General features: G+C 38.6%; 1 protein-coding gene and 1 long non-coding RNA gene across 5 annotated transcripts in view; one reads left to right on the top strand and one right to left on the bottom strand.

Moving 5' to 3' along the window:
• The window catches only part of rffl (ring finger and FYVE-like domain containing E3 ubiquitin protein ligase), a 21,865-nt gene extending 3,987 nt beyond the window's left edge, over positions 1 to 17,878 (top strand). The window contains exons 2-8 of one of the 4 annotated variants that reach the window (XM_016507198.1): positions 4,328 to 4,513; positions 9,854 to 10,228; positions 10,775 to 10,831; positions 12,481 to 12,691; positions 12,994 to 13,017; positions 16,222 to 16,304; positions 16,847 to 17,878. In XM_016507198.1, coding sequence (XP_016362684.1) covers positions 4,337 to 4,513; positions 9,854 to 10,228; positions 10,775 to 10,831; positions 12,481 to 12,691; positions 12,994 to 13,017; positions 16,222 to 16,304; positions 16,847 to 16,948 — 1,029 coding nt within the window. In that variant the 5' untranslated portion in view covers positions 4,328 to 4,336 and the 3' untranslated portion in view covers positions 16,949 to 17,878. Of the gene's footprint in view, positions 1 to 4,324; positions 4,514 to 9,853; positions 10,229 to 10,774; positions 10,832 to 12,480; positions 12,692 to 12,993; positions 13,018 to 16,221; positions 16,305 to 16,846 lie in introns of all 4 variants that reach the window. The other 3 variants (XM_016507197.1, XM_016507199.1, XM_016507200.1) reach the window with 3 other exon arrangements.
• LOC107704307 (uncharacterized) overlaps positions 17,132 to 18,068 on the bottom strand; it is a 25,919-nt gene continuing 24,982 nt past the window's right edge. Inside the window, exon 3 of the long non-coding RNA XR_001635945.1 lies at positions 17,132 to 17,143. This is a non-coding gene — a long non-coding RNA (uncharacterized LOC107704307). The remainder of the gene's footprint in view (positions 17,144 to 18,068) is intronic.

Genomic DNA, 18,068 nt, shown 5'->3' with positions numbered 1-18,068 from the left:
GCTTTGGTACCGAAATTGGTACTGAGAACCGTGGATTTTCACTGGTATTGGTACCGAATACTGACATTTTGGTACCGTGACAACACTACGTTGTACGCATCGCATTGTCACATGACTTGTAAAATTTAATTAAAATGTGACTGAGCAACTGACGACTGTATCGACGCAGATTTTCCTCGCGCTTTGGACTTTGAACCCTGGTTAAAAAGCAGATCTGCTGCGAGTTCGTGCGGCGCTGTCAGAAAACATATTAGAAATGTATTAGAAAACATAACGTTCTGCAGTTTATTTACTAATTGTTTAAGACCATTTCGCGATTTCAATCGTCATACAGTAACCAGCAACAATCACCCCTTCCTCTTCTCATTGAAGACATGCGATGCAGTCCTAAACAGTCTCTCGCTGTCGGTGCTTGTAATGATTTTTGCGTCTTTCTCCGACAGTTTAAATGCTTCCACACTGCTGACGTGTGTGCTGCATAATAAAGAGTGCGCACCTCTCACTCTGTGCTGGTTGCTATTTGATCGCGTCATATCATTGTTCGGTACAATTTATTCGGTCTTTTCGCTTATTCTTTTTTTGCTATTTTCGGCCGAATAATTTCGGTTGCCGAACATTCGGTGCATCCCTAATTTATAGTGACTTTAGTGCAATCCTTTTGTGATTTAATATGTTTTAAAATAACATTTTTAAATATTTATTTATTTACCCAAAGATAGGCTCCAGCATCCGTTCAACCCTTCACAGGGCAAGAGGTTTGGAAATTGAATAGAGGGATAGACTGTTTTTTATTTATTTTGTCAAGAATGTTATGGTGGTATGACCATCCAGAGCTAATAATCCATCGAATAAATTATTTATTTTAAAATAATGATTGTTATTTGCAACAAACTTTGTCCACCAAGCAGAAAGCCAGTTTATTGTTGTGACGAGTCAATGATGAACCCCGCGTGTCCTAGAATCTTGTAGACTCTGATGTGTGTCAAAAGCCAGTAAGTCTCTCAAGATGTATAAGCTTGCATACTTTTGAGGTTCAAGCAAAATGGTGTTGCTTTTTACTTGACGGTTGCATCACTTGGCCACAGAGTTTTTCTTGTCATCGTGGAGGTTCTGTTAGCATCCTCGGGCTGAACTGTTTTGGAAGGGAGATTATTTTCTTTTTTTCCAGGTTTTGTCAGGGTAACAGGATCCTACTGTTATGTAGTCCCTTTCTTTGGACTTTGTTGCTTTTTGAGGCAGAAATCAACCTTGACTGCTTGTTCTTTCAGTGCCAGGAGAATCTCGCAGTGTGTAATGGCACCGGTTAGCACAGTAGACTAGGGCTGTCAAAATAACTGAAAAACTAAATTAGAATTTTCTACTTAAATATAATAAAAATTCTAATTATATTCGAATTTAAAAGGCATAATTTCAGTTAGGGGGAAAAAAGCTTTTGGCTTCTCTCCTGAGGCCACAAGAGGGCGCATCGAGCAAAATAGTATGCACGTTTCTTTAAAGTGCAATAAAATAACAGGACTAGCTTTGAAAAAAAGTGCATAATGTTTAAAATAATGTTTATAAACCATATATAGTTAATAAAGTTGCTTAAACAATTAGAAAATAAAAAAACAGCACCATGCATGTATGTATAGTTTAATACAAAGGACCGAAAACCAATCACAAAGAGTAGGCTACTTTCTTAATTTAAAAACATGAGATACAGTGGGATGGGGAAAAACCGCCATAACGTCTTTAGACATGTTTTTTAAAAGTTGAACTTGCATTAATTTTACATGGCTTTCTAAACATGCCGCTCTCTGCGAGACGCGAGTGCAACGGTGATAGATGTCCCCCTAGAAAATGTGATAAATATGCGTTCTGTGTGAACGGCTTGGTTTCAGTTTTGACGTAAACAACATCTTCTCCACACTGATGCTCTCGTTTTCCGCAATATATGAATGAACAACGTAGCAGCGCCGCATCTAGTGGCTTCAACTGGATAGGCTAACAAAAGCATTCAAATGCACTCAATGACACATACATCGTCATCGCATCTCGTGCGCCACTGATAAGGCTTCCTGACGACTAACGCAGACCTTAAATTCGCATACAACGTTTTTGCATTCGAATGTGGATTTTTTTTATTTATTTTTTTATTCGACGAATATTCGAAATTCAAAAAAAAAATTGACAGCCCTACAGTAGACCAATGATTGATGGCAACGATTGATCATGAAAACACAATCTAACTCTTTTTGTTTTTGTTTGTTGTTCATCAGACACCAATTTGCATCAGCAATTTCACACTAACGTTTGCGGTCAGCACTCTGAAGATGATTAGATTTAGGTTGCAAATGAATGAAACTGAAGGTCTTGATGTTGTTTTGAGACAATAATTGCTGAAATGTGTATACTGTATTATCATGGTAATGAATTGCATTACAAAAACAGGTTGAAAAGAGTGGTGTCCTCTTAAAAACAAGTATAATAACTTTTTTCAAATAACAAAAAGAACCATTAATATTTAAGTACAATAAGACAAAACACAATAAAAATGTAAAATAAAACAAATGTTTGATTAAAGTGCAAAAGAACGCAACTATAAAGAACAGTAACTCGTATCTAGATATCTTTTTTCTGGACTGACATGTTTTAGTCCAGATTAAAATGTGAAAATGTGTAAGCAAATGTTTAGAATTAAATATTACATCTTTAAGTTTTAGGTGTTGTTTGATAAGCACCATAGGGAATAAAGAAATCAAGAATGGCTGTTTGAAAACATGTAAGTACTGTTTGACTTCCCTTCTTCTCCATGACAGGTGTGTGTCAGAAATAGAAAATTGTGCAGCACCACAACCAGTTTTTTAACCAGTTGACAGAAGAAAAAAAAGCTAATGTGCACTCTAAAAATAAAAATACCAGTACCAGTGTGTTGTATTACCAAAAACTGGCACATGTCTGTTGAGTCACATTTTTTTGAACTTTTTCACTTGACACAGTTTCGTAAAATGTGGCCTTCATGACTCAAGACATTCAAATGCAATGTCTAGAGACTTCCATCTGATGCATGTTTAGAGCACCAACAGTTTAACAAACTGCAAAATACCAAAAATCATTTCTGAGGTCGTGCAGGTTTGATGAAACTTTAGAAAGACAAACCTTTTTCGTAGGAAGAATTTCCTTTAATTAAACAATGATGAATGAATGACTTTATTGTCATTGTACAGGTACAACGAAATTGAATGCAATCCTTTGGGTGCATAGGGATTATTGAATTAATCAATAATCTAATAAATAGTACACAGATGACAGGATCTATTACACAACATTACATACAAAAGACGTCTCACATTCAGTTCAACAGTACACAAAATGTTCAGTTAAGTTATTGCAGTATTCAAACCCAGATAGTTTAAGCATGTGAACTGTTTGATCTCACATTAAACAGAGCTGCACGACTCATTCAATGTTGCACATAATGATCAGTTAAGTTATTGCAGTATTTAAACAGATATGGCTTGGCATGTAAACTATTAATCTTACAATCAACGGAGATGGACACTTCATGTCTTCAACACACATGATGGTTAATTTAAATTACACTGTAAGACCAAAAATGTAAGAGGTGTCAGTTTTGCTTTAATGTTGACAATAACTATATTGTATTGTGTGAATGCTAATCATACAGGTTTTTAATTTCAGTACTGTTTATTTTGCATGTGGCCTTTAGTCAAGACCGTTTTGTACCAGCATGTCTTACTGGAGTAAAATTTCTATGATGGTAATATACTTTGGACAGTGGTGTGAGTTACCCACGTCTGATGTTTTTACTATCCTGAATGATTCATTCATCTTATCAGCTCATTCAACACTGTGCCCAAACCATGAGAGGCGTAACCATGGTAGTGCTACTGGATCAGCCAGCCTTTATTTGGCTGTGAGTGAGAGAGGGAGTGTGGCAAGTTTTTTTTGTTTTTTCCGAGTGTGTGTGTGTGTGTGTGTTTGAGTTTGAGAGAGAGACAGAAGGATACAGTGTCATCCTAGTAGGAGTATTGCACAGCTCCTGTGGTTTAGACGGCACACAGCCTTTAAATAAATGATGGAAGTCCTACTTCTTCAGCCAAATGACTCCAGCTGAGAGCTTACCGGCCATCCTGACTGATGCTGGAAGAACTTTTTCATGCTGCTAATTTACCTCCAGGGGTATTGATTAGAGCAGACCAGTCTACCTTTTAAGAAAGTACATCCTTTGTCTTCTAAGATTGATTGTATTTGAAGACTGAGTTGATTCAATTTGTGGTGCGATTAGCTGTAATCTAAGAGTCTCTTTCTGGAACTCTCGCAGTAGGTGTGGAGCATGTGGGCCAGCTGCTGCGGCTGGCTCTGTCTGGATGATTCCACCGTGGACGACACCAGAAGTAACACACGTCATCAGGCCTTCAGCAACTCGGGCTTCAGCAGTTACCCATCTCCCCCTGCTCCAGAACACACGTGCAAGGCCTGTGGAGGTCGCTTCGACAGCCTAGCCAGAAAGGTAATCAATTTTATACTAACGTTAGTATAAAATTATGGCAAGAGCTTGTGAATGGCAGTTTCTCAAGGTTTGGAGTACTGTTGTCAAAAGTACCGGTACTTCGGTAGCAAATCAACACTTAAATTTGAAAAAACGTAGTGATACCATCCTTTCCACAGTACTGGTAGTACTGAGTACAGACAGGTGGCTGCTTTCAAACGCTCCCGTATTTGTGTTAGTGTTTGTACTGTGAAGAGCGTCAAAGGTTTCAACTGACTGTCTTCAGAAAGTTTAGATGGTATTTTCTTTTCATCTTGTCGCCGTATAATGCACATTAAAGTAGTGTTTATAATCGCAGCGCTGCTTTGTTTACAGCGTTAACCATGGAAACGATGTATTACTGCTGTTCCAAAAGTGCCCCCTGCTGTCAGAGAGTGAATCTGCGTCTCATTCAGCCCGTCTGCTCTTTCTGTTTCATGCAGATGTGTTTTATCGGGGCTTGAATTTCGGCGCGGGATTGTGCATAATTCTACTGATTCCTGCAGTTTCCGCACTTGTAATGTGGGAAATTCCCACAAATAATTCAGCGTGAAAGACGCTCGGGACAGATGACGGAATGTATCATTTGCAGATAGATAGATAGATAGATATTCGGTTTCTGTGGTATTGCTGTACCTGAATATTATTGTTATACCTCCCTGAAAAAAGTAATTAACAGTTAATTTTAGTTGTATCTTGTTGTATTTGTGCCATTGCTTGTCATTTATCTATTCTTATTTTATTACTGACTGTTTGTTTACTTGTCACAGTCTCCTCATCACAGGCAGGCACAGCACTCATGTTCCTGTTTGTGTGTGCTGTCTGCGTTACTCATAGCACGTGCCTATATCGTGCACTATATCGAACATTTTTTATATCGTTATCGAAGAAGGTGTACCGTCGATAAATATCGATACCGTTTTATCACCCAGGCCTACTTTATTTATATAGTGCTTTATACAATACAGATTGTGTCAAAGCAGCTTTACAGTGTCAAACAGGAATAATGTGTGAGGATAATGCAAGAGGACAATAGAAAACAGTCAGTTTATCAGTTAAAGTCAGTTCATTGATGATTCAGTGAGGGCATCGTCCAGCTCACTTCAGTTCTCTTTATATAATATCTGTGCAGTCAAGTCAGCGATGTTGCCAGAAATTGTGTCCCCAGCTAAGCAAGCCAAAGGCCACAGTGGCAAGGAACCAAAACTCCATCGGTGACAGAAATGGAGAAAAAAAACCTTGGGAGAAACCAGGCTCAGTCGGGAGCGTCAAAGGTTTCAACTGACTGTCTTCAGAAAGTTTAGATGGTATTTTCTTTTCATCTTGTCGCCGTATAATGCACATTAAAGTAGTGTTTATAATCGCAGCGCTGCTTTGTTTACAGCGTTAACCATGGAAACGATGTATTACTGCTGTTCCAAAAGTGCCCCCTGCTGTCAGAGAGTGAATCTGCGTCTCATTCAGCCCGTCTGCTCTTTCTGTTTCATGCAGATGTGTTTTATCGGGGCTTGAATTTCTGCGCGGGATTGTGCATAATTCTACTGATTCCTGCAGTTTCCGCACTTGTAATGTGGGAAATTCCCACAAATAATTCAGCGTGAAAGACGCTCGGGACAGATGACGGAATGTATCATTTGCAGATAGATAGATAGATAGATATTCGGTTTCTGTGGTATTGCTGTACCTGAATATTATTGTTATACCTCCCTGAAAAAAGTAATTAACAGTTAATTTTAGTTGTATCTTGTTGTATTTGTGCCATTGCTTGTCATTTATCTATTCTTATTTTATTACTGACTGTTTGTTTACTTGTCACAGTCTCCTCATCACAGGCAGGCACAGCACTCATGTTCCTGTTTGTGTGTGCTGTCTGCGTTACTCATAGCACGTGCCTATATCGTGCACTATATCGAACATTTTTTATATCGTTATCGAAGAAGGTGTACCGTCGATAAATATCGATACCGTTTTATCACCCAGGCCTACTTTATTTATATAGTGCTTTATACAATACAGATTGTGTCAAAGCAGCTTTACAGTGTCAAACAGGAATAATGTGTGAGGATAATGCAAGAGGACAATAGAAAACAGTCAGTTTATCAGTTAAAGTCAGTTCATTGATGATTCAGTGAGGGCATCGTCCAGCTCACTTCAGTTCTCTTTATATAATATCTGTGCAGTCAAGTCAGCGATGTTGCCAGAAATTGTGTCCCCAGCTAAGCAAGCCAAAGGCCACAGTGGCAAGGAACCAAAACTCCATCGGTGACAGAAATGGAGAAAAAAAACCTTGGGAGAAACCAGGCTCAGTCGGGGGCCCAGTTCTCCTCTGGCCAGACCAAACCAGCATGGTGTGGCTTAATTCCACGCTGCAACACAGGTCAAACACAGAACAACAAGTAATGAGTCCTCAGAGTAATATGAATACTCTGTGGACTCATTACTTCAGTATTACTGCGTCACTGCATCTGTGTGTTGATGCAACCATTCAGCTAAACATTGCTGAAGAACTTCATTGCTTGGCTGAATAATTATTATTTGTTCTAAATAAATTTATTATGTTTTTGTTGTTCTGAGTTTAGTTAATGAAACCTTGCCAGGTATATGTAGCAACTGTGTTATAAAAGTAATAAGCCCTGTGAAAAGCTGTACACAAATAATTTACCACATCCTTTGCACTTTTCTGTGGAGCATTAAAGAAGATGTTTACACTGTGTGTAGTATTGTATTTGTCCAAAAAGATTTAAAGCATTCTTTAAAGTGTCTTATTTTAGGTTGCACAGAAGAAATTAAGTCATACAGGTTTAGAACAACAAGAAGGTAAACGATGACATAATGTTCATTTTCAGATGAACTTTTATCCTGTTAGCACACATCAATTCCACTGATTATATAGTGTATGAAAGTCTATTAGTAATACAATTTGAAGTTGAATCCAATTGCAACACACCAAAGCAAGCCTGTGAACAGGTCTAGATGTTCACATGTAAAGGTTCAGTTATTCAGGTCAGAATGTCTAGTTGAGTTTATTCCAGTTCTAACTGGCCGTGTTGCTGAGGATCATAAGGCTGTGCTCAAGTAGTTTCACTGTACATTCCCCCGTGTTGAATGTTATTAAAAATCACAAACTGTCTTAACCTACTGAGAACCTTATGCCAGTGAATTAGAATTTGCTAGACACACAAAATCTCCTACACCTTGTGAGCCGCTTACTAAGGCAGCATTTTAAAGCACTGTAGGGCCTTTCTGACCTGAATACACTTTAAAACAGAAGACAGCCAGGGAGAACTCTAAAAGTCCAATATGTTTTTGATATTTTGGAGCAAAGCATCTGCTAAATGTAAAATAATGCTGCACTTTAAATTCTAGGCAGTGCTATCAAAATTTGTGATCAAAAATACATTATTGTTAATGTGTATTGCACTTATTGGAGCCTTCTGGAGGCCTCTTGATGCATTGCATTTAACATCATCCTCATGTCGCTGAGCCACCATTATTAACATTATCAAGCCGCCATACATCCAGGAGTCATTGTGTGAGCGTCTGCATCCAGCGTGACTACCTGCACGCCTCACGAGGAGAATTATCCAGAATGCTCTTTGTAAACTGTGGCTCGAATGACAGCATGATGATGCATATCGATGTCACAGCCATTGTACCGCTTCCTTACTGTAGTGCTGCTGTTGTCACATCACGTTCATGGCATTCCTGCACACACACCTAACATAAGAGCAGAGTCACATTGGGATCTGGTTTCCTGAACAGATTTGTTTGAAGATATCGGATTGGAAGTTTTTGATGTTTGAACGCATATTAGTGGGTAGGACATCTACAAAGCACATCCAGTATTGTTATCTGAATAGAGCTCATCTTCTCTGACAGAAGATGAAGGTTCAACACTGTTCTTAATGGCTTTAATGACATAATGACATAAAATAAAAACAGAAATATAAAACTATTGATTTAAAGATGTTAATTATGTATTTTAAATTTATTCCAAATTATACATATATATACATTTAAGTAGGGAGACTTACTCTCTCATTCACAGTGCTTATTGGGAGTTGTCGAAGGCTTTTTTTTTTTTTTTTGTGATTTACTCGATTGTTGGAGATTTCTTTGCGGAATCATGGGCAATGTAGTTTTCACTAGCTATAATAAATGTGGCCTCATGGCTTCTGAAATAATGAAATGTAGCTTAATTGCTTCAACAATACCATTGATTAACAACCTTGGAACTCACAGTAGGTTTGTCTTTAATGGTTTATGCTGTAGGTTATCATTAAAAATCAGTTCCCCTATTGTTGAGAAAATGAATGGCATTTTTTTTACTTCCAGAACCCAACTATTGCACTCAGGAGGATTTCACTTTAAAATTGTGGGTGGTGTAGTGCTTCACCAGTAATTTGCTGATAAAAATCGTTTTCTATAAATGAAGCTGGAATGATCCAATGATGTATTGCTTCTACAGGCTTAGACCTCAATTTCACCTATGTAAAGGCTGTGACACACCAAACCAACATGAAAGAACTGGTGGCAAAAACTAGGCCGACAGATGCTCAGAGACAGCCCAAATTTGGCCGACTTGTGTCATGGCCTGAAAGGTGCAGTAAGCGATTTCTGAGAAAAGATGTTGAAAGTGGATTGAAAGCACCAAAACAAACTTGTAGCCAATCACCAGTAAGGGGCGTGTCCATGCGTGATGGGGGAGGTGACTGTTGCATAGCATGTTTGTGAATTTGGGGGCGGGGCTATCAAGACAGAGGTGTGATTATTTTGGGTAGGAGTGTGTTTTTTTTGGTCATCAACAGCGTTTCTCAGAAATCACTTACTGCACATTTAAAGTGTATGTGAACCTAAAGTTGAGACCGACTTTACTCTTTCCATGAAATTGAATGAGAATGAATGATTTCGAGGGGAAATTTATTTTACAGGATTTAAGGCAGTAAAGTAGTAGTGAGAGGAGGGGGGTGAGATCTGGACATGAGCCAGCAGCTGTTGCGTATCCTGAGCATGTGCACAGTCCATTGCGCCACAGCTCTGACTGAATGGCATTGTGACTTCCAGAACGCTACGCTTGAGTTCTGTTAGTCACATGTTTATATTTCCTGAAGAACCTTCCCAGACTCCTTTGGCATTATCCAGTACAACTCAGTGTTTATCATATGTAATGATGTAAACAGAAGATGATGCAATAGAGTGTAGCTTCTGACACCGTTGTCTTGGTCAGTTGCAAAATGCAGTGTTCCTCCTTAAAAGGAGGATTAGACATTGTGGTCCAGTCTTAACCTGGCTGTAAAATCACCCTCCCATTATTCATTGCAGCACGTGTGCATGGACTGCCAAAAAAGCTACTGCAGCCGCTGCTCCACTCAGCAGGACCTCCAGCCATGGCTGTGCCACACATGCCAGCGTTTCCGCAGCATCCTGTTCGAGCGCGCCGAGCTGATGAAGCTCAAGGTGAAGGATCTGAAGGACTACCTCCACCTGCACGGGGTCCCCACGCAGATGTGCCGCGAGAAAGAGGAGCTGGTCGAGCTGGTTCTTGGCCAGCAGACGCCTACATCTGACACGCACATTCCTCCACCCCCAGTGACCACACACGAATCCCCTAACACTCCAGTCATAACCGTGAGCCCGTTGGCGGACAATGGCACAGCAGAACTGGGACCTCAGACTCAAGCAACGGAAGATGGACAGGTAAAAAAATGTGAAAAAAATCAATTAGTTCCTACTAGTCAGTGGTTTGGAATAATTGTTTTTTTTTTTTTTTTTTTTTTAAAGAAGCTACATCTGTTTGATGAATGAACCGTAATATTGTGAAATATTATTACAATTTAAAATAACCATTTTCTAAGTGAATATATTGTAAAATGTCATTTATTTTTGTGATGCACAGCTGAATTTTCAGCATCATTAGTGTCACTGAATATGCTGATTTGATCAAGAAACACTTCTTGTTATTACCGATGTTGAAAACCGTTTTTGCTGCTCAATTTTTTTTTTTTTGGAAACCATTCGTCTATTTTTTAATCGAATTTTAAAATCGCATGTGCTTCCTTTCTCGGTTTGGTTCACACAGCACTGTAAAGCACAGCTTTAAAATGTCTCATATGACTCACTTTTGACACAGACTGTCTCTTAAGAACACTACAGAGTGTGCAAAATATCTGTTGTAACTTAAAGTGAGTTAGATAGGGAGCACAGCTGCGTTAAACTCTGTTGGCTGTGACCTTTGACCCTTAGAGCTTGGCTGAGGCGACAGCTGAAAGCGAGATGGACGCTGAGCTGCAGGAGTTGCAGGTACCTCCTGAAACTCCTCACCTCTCCTCTACTTCTCGCTGCTGCGCTGTCTGGGGCGTTAAATGGGGCAGAGGACAGAACAGTGACTTGTCACACTTCAGAATGCTTCGGAATCTTTCTGTCAGTCAAGATTTGGCCTCTTGATGATTCTTGCCGTTCACAGTAGAGTCAGTTTAAAGAATGTCTTCTGCTTCATAGGGGTGCTTTGAGCGTGGGAAAAAGCTTGGCTGCAGGCTGGGATGAATCACTGCTTCTTTGAAAGTCTGTCTTCGAGTCTACTCTTTTCACATCTTAAAGGGACAGTTCAGAAACGATTCTGTCAACTAGGTAAAGATCGGGATTAATCAATTTCCAGTGAACAAAGCAATTGAGACCGGTTTTGTGAACCAGATCAACTGATTCTTTTGAATCTGGCTCAAATTAACAATTCATTCCTTGGTCAATTCAGTCTGATCTTAAGAAAATGTATCGGGCACAGCAGCAGACCCTCAACTCAACACTGTTGCTTCTTTCACTTGAGGAGCAAAAAGTGCTAGTGTGAGAAGTCACAATAAATGGAAGTAGCAACAGATCTTGTGACGTACATCTGAGTGTAACAGATTATCGAGAAAAAAAAACAAAGATCTGGGATTTGATTCTACCCATCGGTTGTTGATTGGATTTTAAGATATGGGTGCTGCACTCAAAACTGAATGTGAGCTTGCTGTCGATTGTTAGGGTCTGGACTAAATGACTGGAGAAGTCAAGTCACCTTTATTTATATAGTCAATGATGCGAACTTTATCAAATATGTGACATTCTCCTGTCAAGCAGCTCTGCAGAAGACAATGTTGTCATTATTCAGCTCAAGTCAGTTCAAGTTTTGTTCTCATCTGATAGTGTCAGTTCCTTCAAATCAATGATACTGAATATAAACCCTGAATCCTAAACCCCAGCTAAGCAAGCCAAAGGTGACAGCGGCTAGGAACCAAAACTCCATCGGGTTACAGAAATGGAGAAAATACCTTGAGAGAAACCATGTTTAAGTTTGATGTACAAGCTCTCTGTTGGTCAAGTATGGATGGTCTGTCTTTCAACGCTACATTAAGAAGGATAAGTGCAACATTTACTGTGTGGTGGAAGGCCAATATTATGGCACATGCTACCACTCCTTATAATAAAAAAGAAGTAATTGCTCTTGAAGTAATCTAAACAAGACCTTTAAACCATGATGAACGCTCAGCTGGTTATCTGAACCCTAGTATTAGCATATAATGTTTGCATAATAACAGGATGTGGAGTTACACCAACTGCCCTCACACTGCCGAGCATTAATCGATTCATCTGTGTGTGTTTTTTAACATCTTTCTGTTCATGCTGTCTGTGCCAAACCTGCCAACTAAACTCATTTAAACCACAGCTTTTTGCTCCTCTCTGGATTGTGTTGTGGTTGGGGTTAAACCTGTTTCTAAATCAGTAAAGTGAAAATAATGACTTTCATTTTCTAACATTTGCTCTTGATTTGGCAGATTCTTGTTCTCTGAAGTCTGCTTTGACTTTCAGTGGAGTGATGTTTGCATGCACTTGGGATGCCAAGAGATCATTTACCCATCAGTCACGTTACAGCCCTAGATAAACAGATGTTTGCATGCTGTCTTTCTCTGTGTCAGTCTTCAGACTCTGAGGAAGTGCTGGCTCCTGGGCGACGGGCGTCTCTGTCTGACATCAGATCAGTGGAGGACATTGAGGCTCTGAGTGTACGCCAGTTGAAGGAGATTCTTGCCAGGAACTTCGTCGACTATAAGGGCTGCTGTGAGAAATGGGAGCTGATGGAGAGAGTGACGCGTCTGTACTACGACCAGAAGGACCTGCAGAACATGGGTAAAGGATTTGATGTGATTAGATGGATCAGCAGCTGGGTGAGGGCTCAGAGTGTACAGTGTTAAGTGTACAGCTCAGCACTCTGACGTTGACGTTTTATTTTTTATAGTTTGGTTTCTGCTGTTTGTCAATGTAACCTGTAGGCTTGACATATTTTTGAAGAGTAATGTGGTTCTTCCTGCTAAGTGGTATTTCAGTTAGTGCCCTGGGCAAACATGAACACATTTTCTGAAGTAAATTGAAAAGTTAAATGTATCATTTCTGTTGATTACATTAACATGGACTGTATTTGGTTTTTACAGTGTCTAACGCCACAGAAGGTACAGGTGGGTTTGTTTCTTATGACCTGAAAATTAAGAATAGTTTTCATTAATATTTTAAGTGTCCATTTAATTTGAGTTTTATGTCCATTTTACTGTGAAGTTATGAATAATTGAATCACATAATTGTTTATCTTGAGGATGGAATTCATAAGTATGCCAAATTAATAGAAGCGTAATATTGGTTTTCATGTTAGTTTAAAAATGTTTGGAAAACTTTAATGCCATTTTTTTTTTTACCTTAAATGTTATGTGGTGTAACCATCAAGTAAAAAGTAATAATGTTTTGTTCTTACAGCTTAAATATATGTGAGTGTACAATCGTAATCATTTTCAAAAGGTTGACACCCATGTGTCAAGGTTAATAAGTCATAATATAATATGTATATTAGGGCTGGGCAAGTTAACGCGTTGTTATTATTAATTAATTAATGCCGACAATTATTTTATCGCGCATTAACACAGTTTTTTTTTTGTTATTATTATTTTGAAAGTCCATTGCTTGCTGGCTCTGAATACACATACAGACAAACCGGGTCACAGGAGGTGTAATATACAACGTAATTTTGTGACAAAAACATGGAAACAATTTGTCGTTTTTATCTTGTTGTTTACTATATTTATTTGTTTGGTCGGTGTATTTGTAGGTTTTGGTTCTTTTGCACTTATAGGCTGTAAGGACCCTTGAAATAACAGAAATCGTTTGGTGAAGTGATATGTAATGCGGTCGAGACCTGCCTGGAACTACTTTAGCTGTGCGTTTCCCTGAAAATAATGTTTCTCAACCAAACAGATTCAAGTGCTTCAACAGCCTTGTAGTATAAATGTACATATCTGACAAAGCGAACTTTGTTTATGAGTACAGGGAATGAAAGCCACAAAACTCCAGTTTCATTGCGTCTTTAATATTTAAAGCCATCTTTAACGTTATTTTGCAATGTTTGTTAATATAATTTACCATTTTTTCCAGCTCTGAAATTTTGAGCTCCTGTTGATGAATCTGTTGATTCTTCATCTCCAGAACCTCTTTAAGACTCTTCAGGTCCTCTTCGATATGCTGATACGGAGCAAGAGCATCCTGTCCACATGCAAACAGAAAACAGATGCAAAATATATATATATATATATATATATATATATATATAAAAATTGTTCCCTCGTTGTAGTCATTTGTGGCCATGTTGTATTAATCCGTTTCCTCATTTTAGTAAATTGTGGCCACTCTGTACTAACTCATTCTCTTGTTTTAGTAATTTGTGGCCATGTTATACTCAGTTGTTCCCTCTTTTTATTAAATTGTGGCCTCATCGTACTAATTCATTCCCTCTTTTTAGTATATTTTGGCGATGCCATACTAATCTGTTGCCTCGTTTCAGTAAATCGTGGCCATGTTGTATTAATTTATTCCCTTTTAAATTGTGGCCATGTTGTACTAACTCGTTACCTTGTTTTAATTGGATCAAAACGAGGGAACAAATTTCTACACTATGGCCACGATTTAATAAAATGAGGGAACGTGGCCACAATGAATATAATCGTGTCCACATGTCGTGCGGGACTCCACAGAAATATGATCTGACTGGTTCGTGGGAATTTCATATACAGTTGCCTATTAGACTGCTGATGGTGGAGGCTTCATTCCTGATAGATGGTTTTGATTGTGAACGAATATCCCATCTGAACCTAGTTTAGGCAGAGGGATAAACTCGTGGTGTTTCAGCGCTGCCCGTGTTAGATTTCTTGCAGGAATTGGATTAGCAGCACTTTAGACTCATCAGCGGAGGAAATATCAGGTGAACATACCTCAACCCTCTTCTTCACTTCACCGGTGCCTCACAGGTCACAGGACGAGTACAGGCCTGCTAATAAACGCCAGCACCTCCCTTCCCTCACGCTTTTCAAATTCAGTTAGCATCGACTAGCGCTATTCTTAGGCCGCGTGGATGAGCGGGACTGCTAGTGTTCACTGGCACCACTGCTTTAAAATCAGCACCTTACAGGAATAATTCACTCAGAAACATTCGTTTATTCACCCGCATATCATTCCAATCACATATTTTCTGTTTTATATACTGTTAGGAAAACACACACAACTGGACTATACTTCATAAACTTCATTCAGGCTTGTGTGATTTACAGAAATGGAGCTGTATGCCTTACACAAGGTTTGACATCTTTGATGCATGTTTTGCGACTAATCCTGTAGGAAGTTTTAATATATGAGATTTTAAATCTGGCGAAATGATTTCAGAAGACTTGGAATTCAAGAGCGCACAAGTCCTATGGACTGTTCTAATAACTGTTTTGTTCTTTTGTGGAGCTTGTGAGTTTAAATCACCAGCCACTTTAATTGTACAGAAGCCGGAAGCTTGAACATTCTTCCTAATATCTCCTTTTTAAAATACAGGTTTGGAATGACATTAGGGTGAATAAATAATTATATTTTTATTTATTTTTTTATTCCTGTAAAAAAAACTGTATATATATATACACATACATGCATACAGTGTTGTGGGTAACGCATTACAAATAACGCGAGTTATGTAATCAGATTACTTCTTCAAATAACTAGTAAAGTAACGCGTTTTTAATTTACGAGAAAATATTAACTTTTTTCAAATAAGTGATGCCAGTTGTTTATTTTCGCTCTCCTGTCCTCATGTTGAGAGAAATCCGGAGTGAGTGCAGAGCGTTGTGTGCGCTGTGTGAACATGATGTTACTGAATCGTTTGGTGAAGTGATATGTAATGCGGTCGAGACCTGCCTGGAACTACTTTAGCTGTGCGTTTCCCTGAAAATAATTGCACACCTTAGAACGTTCGTCAGCCAATCAGATTCAAGCATTCATCAGCCCTGTAGAGTGTGTGTGTGTAATTTATTGAATTATTTATTTTTTAGGCACCGCATTTTTTGCACGCTGGTTGCACCACATGATTTTAATGACGATCCCTAACCCTGAATGTATTATTATTATTATTATTATTATTATTATTATTATTTTAAAGACAGTTGTACCACCTTGACATTTTGACGTAATCCACTCCCAAAAATATCACAATTATAATAAAAAAAGATGTTTTCAAGTAAATGTCTAAATTGCATTTTTAATGTCCTGACAAACATGTCATGATACGGACCCGTGCATTCTTTAGTTTCTTCTCATGCTGATTGTTATTCATCTAAGTTTGCACTGACTTCTTGTTTTCTTTGCAGACGCTGGATCTGGGACGGCCGTGGAGGAGAACCTGTGTAAGATCTGCATGGACTCACCCATTGACTGTGTTCTTTTGGAGTTCAAATAACTAGTAAAGTAACGCGTTTTTAATTTACGAGAAAATATAAACTTTTTTCAAATAAGTGATGCCAGTTGTTTATTTTCGCTCTCCTGTCCTCATGTTGAGAGAAATCCGGAGTGAGTGCAGAGCGTTGTGTGCGCTGTGTGAACATGATGTTACTGTAGCTCTAGACTAAATGTCAACTTGCATTCACTCATCTCACTTGCACAGAAACATTCATTATTTCTCACAATGCATAAAAACAGTGAAATGCAAACCTAGAATATGCAAAACCTGCAATAATTATGTTAAATAACACAAATGTCCTTTATGTATTTAATCGCATTTTATTGACCAATGTTCTTGCATTATCAGCACACGTTTCATCAGCGAAAAATGAGCCCAGCCCAGATGAGAAAAAGTAACGAAAAATAACAATGCATTACTTTCCATAAGCATATAAGTAATGCAATTAGTTACTTTTTTAGGGAGTAACGCAATAGGAGGAGAACCTGTGTAAGATCTGCATGGACTCACCGATTGACTGTGTTCTTTTGGAGTGCGGACACATGGTCACATGCACAAAGTGCGGCAAGCGCATGAGCGAGTGTCCGATCTGCCGGCAGTACGTGGTGCGGGCAGTGCACGTGTTCAGATCCTGATCCATTCACAAAGCACCGGTATCCCACAATCCTTCGCCTGAGCAACGGATACTGTAGAAAACTGTCAGGTGGCCTTTAATTCTCGCACTATTATCTTGCGGCACTTTAAACGATAGCAAATAAGATGTGCAAATCTCTTAAGCAATAACTGTACTGGATTCAGTTTCATTTTCTTCAAGTAACTTCAGAGTGTGCCTTCTGGAAGCTTTATTTTTGATCATGGGATTATGTCACATGTTTGTTGACAGTGCAGATGACACGGATCACTGCAACATAAATGGCCCTATTAGTAAACACTGAGAGGATCATATGAATGCACACAGACAGCATCTTCTGAAAATGTCTAAGTGCCTTGCAATGCACTGCCCTGGTGCTTCTCCTCACACACCTGTTTAATTTGTTCTCCTTTTTTTAAATATTCCTTTCTTTTTAAAACCCAAATACTGGATCTGGGGTTTAATCTACCACCTCCATCCAGACTGACACTGTAAACTGTACTAACAGGAATGAGACTTGTCACACGAGTCTTGTCAGATCTGAAGTCTGTTGATTCATCTCTCATAAGCGAACGCGAATAGTCTAAATTGCTGGGAATTATGAGACAGAAGGGGTGTGGAAAAGTCACGTTTGTTCAAACTGATCCTCATTACAGCCCTGTCCGACTTCACCTTGATGAATCTCACCAAACCTCTGGCCCAATCGAAGTCATGAGGAAAATGACTGTCAAGAAAATGTTTTAATGCAGAAAAACCTTGATCCAACAAATTAACTTCATTTTCTTAATGCAATATGTTTCTGTTTTTTTTTTTTTTGTTGTTTTTTAGTGTGAAAAATAAGTACATGATATGCGGGGGAAAATATGAAGTTCATTTGCAAAAACTGATAAACGCCACTTAAAAAAAAGCTGAATGCCGTGCATTATTCTCCACATTTAGCGCAATCTGAACCCTAAACACGTTTTGGTAACGAAAAATAACAATGCATTACTTTCCATAAACATATAAGTAATGCAATTAGTTACTTTTTTAGGGAGTAACGCAATATTGTAATACATTACTTTTAAAAGTAACTTCCCCCCCAACACTATGTATGTGTATGCATATATATATATATTTTTTTT

This window comes from Sinocyclocheilus anshuiensis, unplaced genomic scaffold (genome assembly GCF_001515605.1).
Source record: "Sinocyclocheilus anshuiensis isolate Anshui unplaced genomic scaffold, SAMN03320099.WGS_v1.1 scaffold1493, whole genome shotgun sequence".
In the NCBI taxonomy this organism is placed as follows: Eukaryota; Metazoa; Chordata; class Actinopteri; order Cypriniformes; family Cyprinidae; genus Sinocyclocheilus; species Sinocyclocheilus anshuiensis.
This window is presented reverse-complemented; position numbering and strand designations above follow the sequence as displayed.